Below are 15,977 nucleotides of genomic sequence, written 5' to 3'. Positions count from 1 at the left end.
TAATGTAAGGTGCTTGAATTGAGAAATACTTAGTGTTCAATTTAGCAGCTTGCCTGAAGTGTTGAAAAGTGTATTTTAGTAAGATCTCTGAAAGAATTTAATGCTGGAGTTCTCTCTCCTTGTGGGGAAAAGTATGGAAGTTCTCTTGTCTGAAAGATGAGATGGAGTAAAAGAAAACTGTAGAGTAAAAGTGCATTAGCCTGTCTCACTGGATGAGAACACAGTTGTGTTGGAAACCCTGATGTTACATGCTGGTTGGTGGATGTGAAATGAGCAGTTGGTTAAACCAAACTGCCTGATGAGCAAGGGGGTGGGAAGGGACACGTGTGAACAACTGAAAATGCAGTAAGTGACACACCACAGCTCCTACAGTGTTCTCACAAGATGGCATTATTTCATGCATGGCTGCTGAAGTTGTGCACTTTCTGTGCTGTTCTACTTACATGGGGAGTTTTGAGACAAAAATCTGTTCATAAATCAGAATGTTGAAGTCTGAAAAGCCTTTGTGCCAGAAAGTGAGACATCCTTAATTCAATATAGTTTTAAAAATGTAAATGAGCCTTTTATTTCAAGAGAAATTAGGGCAAGTGAATGTTAACGGAGGCTTCCACAAAACTCACAACATGGCAACGGGTAAAGTATGTTGTTTGTGTTTTTTTTTTTTAACTGAACCTTGATTTCTGTTTGAAATGTCCTGCATTAAGTTAGCAAGAGTTTGGCAGAGGGTAAAAGTATATGCAGTGAAGCAAAATACTGTGTATATCACAAGACTGCTTTTATGATGACTAAGAGTTGTTTTCATACAGCCTTCATTAAAACCTTCTATATTAACTGGCAGTACCATTTTAATTCCTTTTTAAGCTGCTGAGAGTATGCTTATATTGACAAGAGTAGGTCACTCCAGCAAATAATTATGCTAGCCTTACAGCAATGTCAGGTTCTCATTTAGCTTTAAAAGACAGCTAAACAATATAGAGCAGACTGGGGAAAAATACAGAGTTGAAGGAGAGATCTTGAGTGCTTTGTATCAACTTGAACTGGTTTACCAGTTTCATGCAGGTATGGAATACCCATTAAAAGCTGAAACCTTGATACTGGTACCTCAGCTGAGGTACTCTGAGGTATTCACTGCAAGAATCAACTACTTGCGTTTTGTGGAACATCCTTTTTAATTTTAATTTAAAAGACACTAAATTATTTCTGTCTCACTGCATTGCAGCAAGGTCTGGGTTGCAGTGAGTTTAAATGTGAAAGGAAGAGTTGTGAGACGCCTCAACCCAGGTGACCTAATGTGAGCCTTCCTCCTGTTTCCTATAAAGGGAAACTGCACAAGACTCTCTGCTGGTGCTCTGAATAAATTTGATGCACACAATGGCTGCGCTCGCGCATGCTGGCAGTTATGAAGTACAGATTTAAGTCCCTATGGAGCTGCTTAAACGGTATCACTGGGAATTGCCCAAAAGCTTAGCAGGACTCAGAGCCACACGTGATGTAGTGCCTGGATTAGCATTTCAGTTTCAAAGGTCAGTTAAGCCACTGCTGCTTTTCAGTCCATGTGCTCTCTGCAGGCAAAGCAGACAAAGGGAGGAGTGCGCAGTAGAACTGCAGTAACTTCCTAGGCTGATAATTCCTTCTGTAGTTTGGGGCAATGCCTGAAATGCCGGTGGAAATGGAGCAGGTAAGGCTATGGATCTTTGCATTAAATGATTGCTGCTGCACTTTGATTACAGAACGTAGGGGAAATAAGACAGGAGCAGAGAATTGTGCTTTAGTCTCTGCAAATTGCAGTCTGAAATGTTAATAAGTGAAGGGCCTGGTGCATTTAATCACCCTGTGGTGCATTATGCTTAAATAACTGATATCGACTATAATACAATTTATATATATTCTGTGCAATCACAGTGTTTCACAAAGTGAATATAGTGCTAAAGACATTGGAAGTATAAGCTAGAATGCTACTGCATTCAATGTAAATGAGGAAAAAGTAGATTAGATTGTTATGAAGATAATATTACACCCAGTTTTTGTAACTGTTAGACTGCTGACAACAATGTGAAGGCGTTTTACAGGCCAGCTCGTGGCTCTTGCCGGAGACCCCGGTGTTGAGCTTTCCTTGCCTCTCCCCTTGCTCTCAGCGTGGACGGCTAAGTTCCTGGCTCCACACAGTGAGGGTGAGACACAGGTACAGCGCTGGCTGTTACCTCGGGGCTGCCCTGCAGTTCCCTCAGGCTTTGCGGGTTCTTCTGAATCTCAAGGAATTCCTCAAGTGAGGAAATTACTGGTATTTTTCTAAGAGTTCCAACGTTAATGAAGGGGAATTAAATGTCCATAGTGCACTACAAGGAATATAAGGCATCTGCAGTCCAAGGTGGCAGAAACTGCCTGAAGTGATTTCTACATGTATGCTTCATGTCTTGTACATGTCAGTCCTTATCATAGGTAAAGGTCATTTACAATATCGTTCTATTCAGTTTAGTAAATTTTCTAATTCCTCTTTAACTTCGTAATATTGAAAAATCTAACATTCAAGAAACCCTTGAATGCCACTTAAATACTGCTTTAAGTCATGCTGAAATTAATTCCTTAGGTAAAGGCCTCAGTGTGAACCTAGCTAAGCTAAAGCTTAGCTAAGCTAAAGCTTAGCTACCACTTCTTTAAGCTTGTTCAAAATAATACGGAGCAAAGGGTCTTTGCCGTTGTGTGGGGCTGGAATATCACAGTAAAAAGCTTTATGAACAGGTTCATGTTACTTTTTAACCCTGCATGTAAAAAAGTAAACTGATAAGTGTAGAATTGTAGGATGAGTAATGCAGGCAGGGATTGCTTTTGCAGAAGCAACCCTACCGCCCGTGGGGCATTTACCAGTCTTTCATATGAAGCTACAGATAAAGGCAATTGGAAAATGCACGATATTCCGCCATTCTGAAAGGAAAATGAAATGGTTGCTGCTGTAGTAATGGTATCTCTTAGCAACCGGATCCGTGAAGTAGGAAGTTTTGTTGTATAAAAGGCAGGAGTTGATAATTTTACACAAGTGGAAGCTGGCGCTTTCTATAGGCCGAGGGTGTTACGGTAAGGCTGTAACCGAGCAGCGGTTGCTGCAGGAGCTGGGGTTGGACACGGCGGAAGACAGCTCCTGAGCAAGAGCTGCAGGCACAGCCCGGGCTCTGCACGCCACGCACACACACACACAGGGGTTGCTCACCAGCTGCTGCGCACTGAGGCCGGGCTGAGACGGCCATCCCTTGTCTCCTCTCGCGGGACGAAAGGGAAAGGAGCAATCGCTGCCTGGGCTGTTCAGCTAAGCCGTCGAGATGGGTGCAGGCTGCCTGCAGCTGTAGCTGAGGGGTGGCGGGCTGTGCCGCCGTGCTGGAGCCCTTTACGGGCTCATGTACTCGACACAAACTCCCTCAGAGCCGCTGCCGGGGCTGCAGGGTCATGGTCAGACGGCGGTACCGCTCTGCCTCTTCCTCCCGCTTTCCAGCGGGCTCTCCCTTCCTGCCCCAGCCAGGGCCTGGTCTCTGCGGTGCCTCCGCAGCAGCGATGGCCGCGCTTTGCCTCCCACACACCGGTTAGGCCGCCCCTACCCCAGGGCCCGCTGCGCCTTCCCTCAGCTCGGCCCCTTTAAACCCCCGCCACGGCCCCTCCCCTTTGGCGCTCCTCAGCCATTGAGCTCGCGGAGGCGGGAGCTTCGTGTCGCCGCCGCTGCCCAATGAGGGCTCGCCCTGCTGCGCGGCGCACGGCACGTCCGCCCTCCCGCAGCGCCCCGCCGAGCAGCAGCAGGAGCAGGCCCCGGGCCGGGCGGGCCCCGCCATGGTCGGCCGGGAGAAGGAGCTCAAGATCCGCTTCGCACCGGGCCGCTGCGAGCTGGTGGAGGTGAGCGGCGGGAGCCCACGGCGCCCTATTCTCCGGGTGCGCCGCGGCTGCCGGCTCCCGGGCGGGCTGGGCCGCCCCGCACGGACCTCCCTTCGCAGGGCCGCGGAGCGCACCGCGGACGGGCCTCCCCTGCGGGGCCGGAGGAGGCGCCGCGGCGTGTTGGGGAAGGGCTGTGGCGGCTCCGACTGCCCGCGGAGTGCTGGCTGCGAGGGGAAGTGCGGCCGGCGGCTCCCGCTGGTGGCTGGGCTGTGCCCTTCCGTCGGGGCTGCCGCGAGCTCCGGGATCGGGACCCTCGGTGCCTCATTCCGCCATCGCTGCGTTGCCTCCGTGGCGGCGGTTTGGGCACTGCGCTGCGGCCCTGCCTGGTCGCGCTGCTGGAGCTGTCCGGTGCCCACGGGCCCGTTCCGTGTCAGAGCCTTTGAGCAGGTACAGCCTGCGGCAAGGAGCGGCCCGCCGGTGCTCCCGTCCCGTCTGATGCCGCGTCCTCCCGGTCCTCACCTCGTGTGCTAACCTGCGTGAGCCCGGCGGCCCCTTCCTTAGCATGGATATGTCTGAGTTGATTTTTATGTGAAGCCTATAAAGTACTTGTAGTTTGGTTTTACACCTTGAAATACCTTGCGTCTTACTGTGGTTTTTGATTACACTTTTAATAGCGTCTAAAACTACTTCTAGGTCTCCCAAATGCTACTTTTTAATCTTATCTTGGATATTTCTATGTGAATGAGGCTGCTGAGTGCAGTTCTCTTTTATTATATTAATTCCTAGTGAGCAGTGAGCATCAGATAGAAATCGTACACTTTATCATAAAGCTTAAAATGGTGCATTTAAGTAGTATTATTTAAAATTAGTTGTTAAGACAACTTTGTGCACATTTGATGACTCTGGGTATGATTGCTTCATAATTGAGAAGCACGCAGAAAAAACCTGTTAGCAGATGGGCTAGTCTGATAGTAACTTGCATTTAAGGCTACAGAATTTGCAGGCAAAAGGGTGACATTTGAATTCTGGGATGTTTGGGCACACCAAGCCTTCAAGGTCCTTTGGACTCGAAGGTCTGCTCCTGCAGTTCCTAGGCAGAAAGCCTGTTGCAGCTCAGTGATATTCTGCAAAGGAGCAAGGCAGCATATAGGAAAAGAGTTAATCTTTGCAGGTTTTGTTTTACTAGAACCTTTAACTGCATTAAAAACTGGTGGTTGGTGTTGAGTTTATGGGAAATGCCTGCTAATAACCTTGTGAAAACAAGGGACTTGGAACAACAGACAACAACGGGATGCAGACAGTACTAAACCTGGTTGTGACTGTTGTATTCAGTTTAGGCTGTGCTGCTCGTGTAATATCCTCTTTATGCTACATAGAATAAACAAATCTTAATGATGCTTAAAAATGCCACAGCTTAGAAATGACACAAGTTTTTGTGTTTATCGCTTCCTACTTATTAAAGACATTCTGTCACATTTTTAGAGAACTGGCTTTCCTGCCACAAAGCTTTGATGTTTATTAGCTCTAGAAGTGCTGGTAAATCTGTCCTGTGGGGCTCTGTCCAGGCCTTGCAAAGATAAAAAGTACATCAGAACACTGAGTGTTCTTGCTTATGCATTTTAGAGAGCATGGGCAGCCTTAAAAATCATAAACATAATTTGCTGTAGTTTGTTGCCTTAAAGAAACTGTCAGGATGTCAGTTCACCTGGTACTTGAGGGAGTAAGTCTTCCTTCACTTGAAGGTTTAGAATGGAGGAAGATGCACATGCTGTGCTGGGAACTGTCAGTGCCTTGGCATATGCTCTTATGGAATAAGTTTTTTAACTTTATAGTATAGATTGAGATAAGCTCTTAGGCAGAAGCTCTTCCCTGTGAGGGTGCTGAGGTGCTGGCACAGGGCGCCCAGAGAAGCTGTGGCTGCCCCATCCCTGGCAGTGTTCAAGGCCAGGTTGGACACAAGGGCTTGGAGCAAGCTGCTCTAATGGAAGGTGTCCCTGCCCGTGGCAGGGGATGGAACTGGATGAGCTTTAAGGTCCTTTCCAACACAAAACAGCCTGTGATTCTAGAACTTTAAGGGGAAAAGATGGTAATTTGGAATCAATTTCTGTTATTTCCTGTGCTGCAATCAATAAGCTGGTCTGTCACAATGATGAAAATGTAAGAATGCACAGTAGTGACAGGGCTATTTGAATCACATAGTAGAGAGCATGTACAAAGTTACAGTCAGTTATCACAGATGGTCCTTGTGCATAAAGGAGTCAGGAAATCCCAGATGTGTGGATTCTGCACACCCACAGTTTTGGTCTGTACTGGCATGTAACTCTACGCTTTTGGGCTTGTTTATGCTACCTTCAGAAGTAAAGCATAAAAGGAAAATGGGTTGCTCAGACAGACATTAACCTTGGGTTTCCTGTCTTGAAAACTTCATGGTCCAGTGAGTGGTAGAGAGGAAGGAACTTTATGTGCACTGATGTACACAACAGTCTCGAGTACTGAAATATGCCAGAGCTGGAGAAGCTTTAGGATGTTGTATAAATGGAAAGTTTAAACTATCAATCACTTTCAATGCTTTTTGTAAAACTGAGAGGAGACCTGTATCTTGTTTTTACTTATTATTAGACGTGTTAAATGCCAGTGAATTACTATTTAATAATAAAATTCAAGTTTTCATTCCTAAGAGTCATTGTAGGTAGGCCCACAGGGAGCTGTATGGTATTTGCTGCAGCCTCTAACAGGCACAGTCTGTCCAAAATTACTTGTTGCAGGACATGGACCCTAAATGTTGCATATTTTGGGTCCATGTTCTAAAGAAGTTATTTCCCTCATTTCAAATTGCACAAAGTTACCAGTTTTTGAATGAACTTAAAATTCTGTCTTCATTAGTAGTTCAGTTTGGTTTCCCCTCCTGTTATAGAAGTAAATGAGTTTCCCATTTAAGTTTTGCTTTCACTACCTTAAAAAATACGTTTAAATACTTGACTAGGTACAATCTCTGTGCTCCCAGTTGTTTGTGTTCCATGAGACATTCCAAAACATTCATGTGGCCAGGGAAGCTGCTTAATGCAGTAGCTCTGGCTGTAGCCTTGCATACTTTTAAAGAAAACATAGTTCTAAATAACAGTAGAAAGAAAACTCTTCCTGTTCTTGTTTCCCTAGGAAGATGTTGATATTCCCAGTAGGCGAGCTCTCATTACTGGTGCTACAGGACTTCTTGGCAGAGCTGTGTTTAAAGAATTCAATGAAAATAATTGGAATGCAGTTGGCTGCGGATACAGGAGAGCTCAGCCCAGATTTGAACAGATAAATCTTCTGGACTCTGTTGCAGTTCATGACATTATCCATGATTTTCAGGTAAGTTCCTGGAGTGTGAAGTAGATGGTTAGGTTACATTTATACATCTAGTAGTCAGTTGACAGTGCTTTTCTGATACTGAGTTTATGTGGCTATAGTGAGGCAAGGCTCTGGTGAAAGATGTGTGGCTGCCTTTTCTGCCGCATCTGAAGGTCAGTTTGCTCTGCACATACAGACAGTTCTAAACTCTGCTGTCATCACCAGAGACAGGTAACAGACAGATGCGTTGGCACACTTGCATTTGTATTTGAAAGAAAAGATAACCGTTAGTTATTGACAGAGTAATATGAAGCAGTTCTGTTGAAGAACACTTGAATACAACAGCAGTAACTCTTTGTCCAGTGTGTAATGCAGGAAGATGTTCAGTTTTTACTGAAAACTGACTTGCAAGAGGAACCTGAAATGCATTATGCAGGGTGCCATTCTATAAAATGTCTTTAAATATTGTTGGTCTGCTTATGTCAAATAAGCCATGTGGAAATGGCTTATCTAGAAATTTTGAGTGCAGTTATGTGTGTGTGAGATACATGTTATCATAATATTTTACATTATTGTAGAGAGTTAAAGAAAAAAAAACAACCAGCAACTTCAGTCTTGCTGTAACATTGAAGGTACTGAAGATCACAGTTGCAAAATTAGTGATCTTTTTTTTTGGCATCTAAAAGCAGCATGGTTTAGTTTTACTTCCCAAGGAAAGCATGCTTCTGAGCACACCACGCTTACAAATAATTCTACTGCTTTTCTTACTTCTCACAACTTAGTGAAATGCCTCTTTGCCTGAGGGAGTTCATGGCTAGAGCTAGGGTACAGCTGCAATCTCTTGATGATGTTTGTTGTTTAAAATTAGTCTTTAATTTCCAGCCTCATGTTATAGTGCACTGTGCTGCTGAGAGAAGGCCAGATGTTGTAGAAAATCAACCAGAAGCTGCTTCTCAGCTCAATGTGGCTGCTTCAGGGAACTTAGCAAAAGAGGCAGGTAAGGAGACCATCTGATGTATTCGGTTTCTTGTTAAAATGCTGCATTTATTTATACAGGGACATAAATAGGAGTAAGTTATTCCAAGTGCTAATGTCACTTTTGAAATCACTGTGCTGTCAACCTGTTTTCTATAAGGGTAGCATGTGTGTCTGTTTTGAGGATCAGTGAACAGACAAAGCAGCAGGAATGAGTGGGGCTAGAAGAAGATGAGGTCCTTCAGAGATTTGTTTGAAGGTTTATTGGGATTTCAGACAAAGCATGGATTAAAACAGACTGTATAAACATTTTCTTCCTAGCTGGAGTTGGAGCATTTCTGATCTACATTAGTACAGACTACGTGTTTGATGGAACAAATCCTCCTTATAAAGAGACTGACATACCAAATCCCCTGAATTTATATGGTAAAACCAAACTGGAGGGTGAAAAGGTAGTCCTGGAAAATAATGAAGGTAAGAATACACTCACATTTTGAATACAGGCTTTCTGGTTTTAGTTAGTTGTGTATTAGCTTAGTAGACTCGTAAGTCAGTGGTAAAATTGCAAAACCATGAAAACAAAATTTAGAAAATAATATGATCAAGAGACGTTCTCCTTGCTTGTGAACCATTCCTATTGCTTACAGGTCAACTAAAGCTTCATTTCTTACTTGTTCTGATCATCATTTGTGTTACTAGTCTCTGCTGATGGATGTTCACAAGCCGTTGTCTGCTGTGAATCAGTTACGCTAAAGGAAGAATAAAATACATCATCAGTGTATTGTAATGGCACAAGCTTTACCATGCTTTGTATACAGCTGCTGTTACTTGAGGAGATGCACTACAGTTGTTCTAAACGTACCTTTACTTAAAGGGGAAAATGGACTTGTGATTCAGTAATAATGCAGATAATATTAACATAGGCCTTTGTTGCAGGCTCTTGGTTTTCTTGCTGATCTCCTGGTTTGCTCTCCTAAGTAAGCCATCAGGCCATCTATTTTGGTTTTACCCACCTACCTCACCATGCACATCAGATTCCTGATTGTAGCACTTTCTAAAGAGTTAGTAACATATTTCTTGTTTTAAGCAGAATATTTATTTGTTGTTTAAGTCTTTTCTCAATGAAAATTGGCATTCAAAATACGCAAACATAATTTTAAAACTTCTACCTTATAAGGGGAAAAAGGCTTGTGACCGATCATGTTCCCTTGCATTTAAAAACTCATTTCTTGTCTGAAACAGAGGTTTGGCTGTTTCTTGTTAGTATGCTGACAGTTTCCATTCACAGATTCTAAGGAAAGAAGCACTTGTATTTTCTCAAAGAATTTGAAGAAAACAATCTCAGTGCACTTTCAGAAGAGGCTTCCAATATGTCAGTATTATAACTGTGATTCTCTTCTGCCTAAGCAGAGAATGGAACAATTGATAAATCAGTGCGATGGTCTATCAGTAAGTAAATATGCACTGTATTGGAAAATGATGGGCCTTAGTATAGCTTTGTCATTACTGCTGAAAAATAGACTTTCTAAAAAACATTTTGATAGGAAAAGCCCTATTTAAGTAAAAATAGAAAGTTGTTCATCCCAGCTGTTTCCAGAATATCATTTCTGAATTTGACTGTGATGCTGTTTGCTCCCTCTTCTAGATTGGTAATGAAGATAAGACTGCACCACATTCAAGTATGTGTGGCTATCTTGCCAGATCCCAAACCCAACTTAGCAGTTCAGTTGTGTTTCAAAACCTTTTGAGCATGATCTGTCAGGCAGTAGTGGGTTGCAGCAGTGGTATCATTAGCAGAAGGAATTTTGAGATGGTAATGAGCAAGGTGCTTGAAAATGTAAATTCTACTGTTGATACAAATATAAATATGTTACATGTATTAAGGCTTCCAACCACTTATTTGCTAATATTGTATAGGTAGAATTCAGTTTATCAGATGCCTATTGTTGCGTGAAGAATTTCCATATCCATTTCTGTTGTATGGTGCAAGAAATCTCCACAAATAATTTGGGGGTTTGCATATTCTTTTTTAAATTTGTTTTACTTTGGTTAGGAAGGGATGTAAGTTATATGTAGTACTGATGCTTATAAAGCAATGAAGTTTCAGTGGGTCATCAGAACCATTGGTAATGAAGCTAATGCTCTCCAAGTCACAGAGAGCTCTCTAGAATGGTGGTGTTGTCTTTCTCAAATACTGAATACTTCTAAAGAGATTAAAAATAAGAGCTTTCAACCAGTATTTAGAGAGAAGAAGAATATATTTGCTGAGCAACCAAACAGTTTTTAGAGCAGCAGGAAATTGGTATCATACTGGGGGGTTTAATTGTATTTGTTTTTCTTATATAGGTACTTCTTTCTGATTACTTTTCTGTGAGAATAATTTGTGTGTTAGCTTTTTCTTTTTGTCTTTCTAATGGCTATAGCATTTTCCTACAAATCTGTAGGAATTGCAGTGATTTGGTGACTTCTTCAAACTTCTGGACTGACTTTGTTTTGTTTTGTTTTTCTTCAAGCCAAAATATCTGTGTTACTTTTAATGCATTTGTCATAGCCTTCTTGCATTTCCCCTCAGAGAAGCCTTTTGAGTCTTCGTGACTGAGGTAGACTAGTATGATGTATTCCATCATAAAATATCTTTCTCTTTGCACTTGCTTGCTGTTAATTTCTCAAATCACTATCTTGAAATTGGATATTGTTCACTACCGTATTCTGTGAACCTGTTTCTTATTTGTCAAGTGCTTAATTTATGCTAAGGTTCATGTCTTTTTTTCCTGGTAAATAATATCCTCCTTGATGCAGGCTTCTGCATGCTGGGCAAAAAATCTTTGTCTGTAATTGACACCTGAATATGATGCTTGGTGGGAATTTTTGTGAATGCTCTTACCCAGGGAGGAGGGGGAGTGCTGTAGTAACTGCATAGCTCAGTTGTTATCTTTGTAATCATTGTTTGTAATCATTGCTCTAACCCAGATAGATCTTTTTTCTCTTGTGGTGTTAATAAAAGCTTGTTGGCTTTCTGGCAATCAACAGCAGAACTCAAAACAAGTTTATATAAACTCAGTGTTTATAAACTTTCAATTGATACAAATTAAAATGATATTCTGAGGGCAAATATATTAATTACAATTTTTTTTGTGATTTGTAGATGCTTAATATCACCAGCATATTTCTTAACACTTCTGTAACACTTTTCAGGTTACACTACAGCATTCATATTCATTCATAGCAATGTTACTAATTTTGAAATATTCTTTCTTTTAGGTGCTGCAGTACTTAGGATTCCTGTCTTGTATGGAGAGGTGGAAAGGCTGGAGGAAAGTGCTGTGACTGTTATGTTTGATAAAGTGCAGTTCAGTAATAAGTCTGCCAATATGGACCACTGGCAGCAAAGATTTCCTACTAACGTCAAGGATGTAGCAAGTGTTTGCAGACAGCTAGCAGAGAAGAGAATGCTGGTAAGACTATAAAGAAACAAGCCCCTTTAAGGTAAAATAGATTTGAGTTCTTGGCTTTGTTTCAGAACAACTGAGAACCGCCTATAACCTGCATTATTCATTGCATTTCTGGAATACCTGGAGGGAAGGAAGAACTAGCTGTAGTCTGCAGTATCCTTACATGGCAGCATGTGGATACTTGAAACAAAAGTGAGGGAAGTGATTGGATAGAACCTTCTGCAAATTGTCATGTGTGTTCTAGTCTGAAGGGGAGAAGTGCAAATACTGACTTTCTGAAGCAGGCCTTTTACAAATTGCCATTTTGAACTAAAAAAAGCCCATGGTGATTGAATGTCATTCTCAAAGATGCCCTTGTTTTTACTGTATTAAGAACACTGAAGTGGCAAAACCAAGCCACTGGACTTAAATACTTGCTTGTGTTTATTCATCACATCATCTTCAGGTTACCATCTTTGCAAGATAACGAAATCACCTTTATTTAGCTTGGTAGAAAATGGACCATGCATATATAGTAAATGTGGTGCAGTTGGTTTGTTTGAAAGGACTTGTATATGGTTTGCAGTTTCTCATTCAGAATGTGTGGTGCCTTTTGCATTTGTTTTGGGGTAAGTGACTAGTATAGAAGAGCCGAGTTTCTCCTTCCCAGCTGTTTGGCCTTGGTTGGTTGGTTGGCTCGCTCCTTCCTCTCCTGGTAATAATTCTACAGAATATAAGCTGCTTGTGAAAAATCAGGCCAGATACATGTAACACCAGTACTCGGTCTCAGTCCCTACCCGAGTGTTCTCTCAAAATGCTCAAGATGTTTCTAGAACATGAGATGTAGTAATATGCTTTTAGGATAGGATTTGCTGGAAGATTGTTCTTCACAACTCTTGCACTGAGGGCTGTCTGGCTGCTGCTTTTCACCTCTGTGTTCTGTCTCTTCTGTAGGACCCATCGATAAGAGGCACGTTTCACTGGTCTGGCAATGAACAGATGACTAAGTATGAAATGGCGTGTGCCATTGCAGATGCTTTCAACCTTCCCAGCAGCCATTTGAGACCGGTAAGTGATGTGTTGTTCAGCGTGTAGGAAGACGGATGTTTTATGGTTTCCAGTAGTGGGTCCTGCTCGCTATACAAATAAACTTTCTGTTCAGGGTGATTGTGTGAGTATGCCTGGCACAGCGGGTCTATTGCTGATGACCCAGTCAGTCAGTAACCAGTTTTGCAGTGTAGTATAATGATACTTCTGCACAACAGTTCCCTTAGGCATGAGTAAGTCCGTATTTTTTGTTGAATTTTTGTCCTTAAAAAAGCTTACGGATTGGCAGAACATTAACTCAAAGGTAGGAATCTATAAGAACTTGTCAATGTCCAGATTTATTTCTGAATACGTGCACTTAAGAACTTCAGATCATTTATGCTTTGCTTAAAATGCCTGTCCTGCAGTTTTACTGACACTTAAAAGTAAGACTGCTCTTAATGACATACTGATAATGTTGTAAGAATAACCTGTAAGCAAGGTTTTATTTATATCCAAAATAAATTCCAAATATTCTCAATCAGTAAAGGCTGGAACTGAAATGTTGCTTGGAAGATGGAGAGAAAAAGATTGATTTATTTCTGCGCAGATCAATTTCCCTTCAGGTATATTGATCAAGGCATGGTTCTGTCAACATTTTAGAGAATTTTTAACCTTGTGATTATAGTAATAGGATGAAAATAGGAATAAAGTATGGAAAAACATAAATGGCAAGCAGTAATCAAGTGAGAGAAATTTACCTTGGGATACTTCAGGTCGCTCTGCCTGACATGTCTTATGTTGAAATAAGTTAACCGTAAAACAGACAAGCAGGTACATGCACACCCCCCTCCCAAAACAAGACAAAAAACAGTTTGAAGGGAGGAGGGAATGTGCGTGCATAGAAAGCTATGAAGGATAATTTCTAAGTAAGTGAGCACATATAAGAATGTTTTCCTGTCATCTCTGATTACATGTTGGTGTGTTGGGGGTTTTCCTGTTTGTTTTTTAGATTACTGATTGTCCAGTTGTGGGTGCTCTCCGTCCGAGGAACGCTCAGCTGGACTGCTCCAAGTTGGAGATGCTGGGGATAGGCCAGAGAACACCATTTCGAGCAGGGATCAAGGAATCTCTTTGGCCTTTCCTCATTGACAAGAGATGGAGGCAGACAGTCTTCCATTAGTTTGTAACTTTTTTAGTAAAAGTATGGTATGTGGCACTTTTTTAAAAGAAAAAAAAACATAGTTTTGTATGAGTGTTCTTAAATTGTGACATTTATGAGTTTTCATTTAATCAGGTAAACAAATGGTCTTGCACTAGTGAAGTCGTTAGCCTAAAAAACGTTCAGTGACAAAAACTGAGCCTATTTGATGTCCTGGATCTTTCTTTCCATTCGTACCAGTCTAAGTTAATGTCTGTTCCCGGCAGATTATGGTTCTTGTCAATCAGTACCATTTGATGCTAAGAATGACTCAGCTCACTTGTAGACTTACTTTTGGCTGAAATCTGTGGTTAATGCTTAAGGTCTGTGCCATTGTTGTATATACCATTTCTCTTCATTAAAAGACGTGGTCGGTTACCACCACCAATCTAAGGGTTTTGTTTTTAACTCCTGAAGGTGGCGTTCTTCTGAAGTGAAACTGAAGTAAGAATGGGTCAATGTTCGTTTTGCTTCAGCTCTGATCAAACTGTTTTCTAAAAAAAGTGAAACTTTATTTTTGCAATTTTCAAGTGGACTTTCTATGCTTGAACTATTTTCGGAATGGTCTGTAACTTGAATGCCCGCAGCTTCATATTTGTACAGTAAGTTGTATGCATTTGTTTTAATGGTGACATATAAAAGCTAGAAGCAGGTGGGAGGGTAGGGAGCAAATAGTTTTGACCTGTTCTTTTGGGGGCTGGGGGATTTTTAGGGGGGGGGGGGGATTTTTTTGTATAAAAGCATGAAAAAGCCTCATCTTTCTCTTGTTTTTGTTTTTTGCTGTATTTGGGATTGTTGGAATCAGTGGAAGATGTTTGTTAGCACATGTGGCACGGAGGAGAAAGGTATTTAAGAGTTTATAGCACTGCAGCTTCTTTGCACAGACTGTCAGATCTTGCACTGATGTAGCTTGTTCTGGGACAGCAAAGCATGTATACTGAAGGTTTGCAGCATAATAATGTAACCACAATAGTCTCATTGTAAGCAAATCTTGAAGTCCAGTCATTAAAGTTGGACTCAGGAGCCAGGTAAAGTGGAATCAGGTTCGCCTCCTTCTGAAGTTGTAGAATCAGCAGTATTCTGAGATTGCCAGTGGACTGATGGTAAAACAAGAAAAAGATGCATTTGGGTGATTGTTTATTTTTCTGAGGTTGACATGAGGGAGAGGGGAAGATGTTCAGCTCAAGTGGGGAAAAAAACCAGCTGGATGACAAAAAATAGACCAACTGAAGCTCTTCTAAAGGTCAGTTTTATGTTCAGTCATTTAATTTCCAACTGGCATATGCTAAGAGTTCATAATCCCGATTTGTTTTTAGTCTGAAGTCCTGATATACACATGGTAACCTATCTCCAAAATGACAATAAATATATATTGCCAGCATGAGAAACTGTTGTTGATTCTTTCTTTATCATCAGGGTTTGTTTCTCTGAATCAGAAATATTTGCAACTCTTCCAATTCTTCTTGAAATCTGTGTGCCCTTTTCAGTCATTCCTGCCCTACCCCCTTCCCTAATTCAATGACCCATTTCCAGAGTTAGATTAGATTAGATCAGTGTTTCTCTCTCACTGTGCTGCTGCCTTGGGGATGTAATCAGTGTACACAGGAGGTAGAAATGAGCCTGAAACGTCCTGGGCCTCAGTGCCCAATCAGGGAGGCTCTGAGCACATCCCCTCCACTTGAAGGCAGCTCAGGTTTTGTTAAATTTGACAGCATATTTTCTTTAAAAATCACAGTAAATTTAAAACTAATATGAAAAATTGGAGATGGTGATAAAAGCCACAAAAAGAACAATGCAGGAACCCTGAGGTGGCAGTCTCGTTGCTGTTTCATTGTGTGGCTTGTTCTTGTTTTCCCTTGGCATGCATATCAAAAGAGAGAGTATTTTGTTAAAATGAAGTAGCTAAATAATTCTTTAAGTGGTTCTTCTGAAAATTTCAGTTCCCTTTTAAAAATGTGAGAAAATACATGATAAAATACACAGTTGGAAGGCAGCATATGCTCATCTGGACCTTCAAAGCAAGTTTCATGGTCTTAAGAGGCCAAACCCTTGGCAGTGGCACCAGTCCCGTAGACATTCATTCATTGAGCATATTTGACAGGGCTTTTCCAACCCCGTCCTATAGTCCTCACGCTGCTCCTGGCTCTGTCTGGGGTGCT

General features: G+C 41.8%; 1 protein-coding gene across 2 annotated transcripts; it reads left to right on the top strand.

The window, feature by feature from the left end:
* The first annotated feature begins 1,509 nt into the window (after positions 1 to 1,509).
* MAT2B (methionine adenosyltransferase 2 non-catalytic beta subunit) lies at positions 1,510 to 15,206 on the top strand. Of its 2 annotated transcripts, none has more exons than XM_062605305.1 (7): positions 1,510 to 1,678; positions 7,012 to 7,206; positions 8,068 to 8,182; positions 8,482 to 8,634; positions 11,422 to 11,615; positions 12,546 to 12,659; positions 13,630 to 15,206. In XM_062605305.1, the coding sequence occupies exons 1-7, from the start codon at positions 1,649 to 1,651 to the stop codon at positions 13,798 to 13,800; spliced, it is 972 nt and encodes a 323-aa protein (XP_062461289.1). In that variant the 5' UTR covers positions 1,510 to 1,648; the 3' UTR covers positions 13,801 to 15,206. The 2 variants fall into 2 exon arrangements, with proteins under 2 accessions (XP_062461289.1, XP_062461288.1); XM_062605304.1 differs by lacking the exon at positions 1,510 to 1,678 and adding an exon at positions 3,727 to 3,876.
* The last annotated feature ends 771 nt before the right edge of the window (positions 15,207 to 15,977 follow it).

This window comes from Pezoporus occidentalis, unplaced genomic scaffold (genome assembly GCF_034315485.1).
Source record: "Pezoporus occidentalis ecotype Australia unplaced genomic scaffold, CSIRO_AGI_Poc_V1 ctg91, whole genome shotgun sequence".
NCBI lineage: Eukaryota > Metazoa > Chordata > Aves > Psittaciformes > Psittacidae > Pezoporus > Pezoporus occidentalis.
The sequence above is the reverse complement of the archived record's forward strand: the minus strand, read 5'-3'. Positions and strand labels throughout refer to the sequence as shown.

Coding starts and splice junctions, on each gene's coding strand:
- MAT2B (XM_062605304.1), top strand. CDS start 3,814: ATGGTCGGCCGGGAGAAGGAGCTCAAGATCCGCTTCGCACCGGGCCGC. Junction 8,183..8,481: donor GAACTTAGCAAAAGAGGCAG/GTAAGGAGACCA, acceptor TTTTCTTCCTAG/CTGGAGTTGGAGCATTTCTG. Junction 8,635..11,421: donor AGTCCTGGAAAATAATGAAG/GTAAGAATACAC, acceptor TCTTTCTTTTAG/GTGCTGCAGTACTTAGGATT.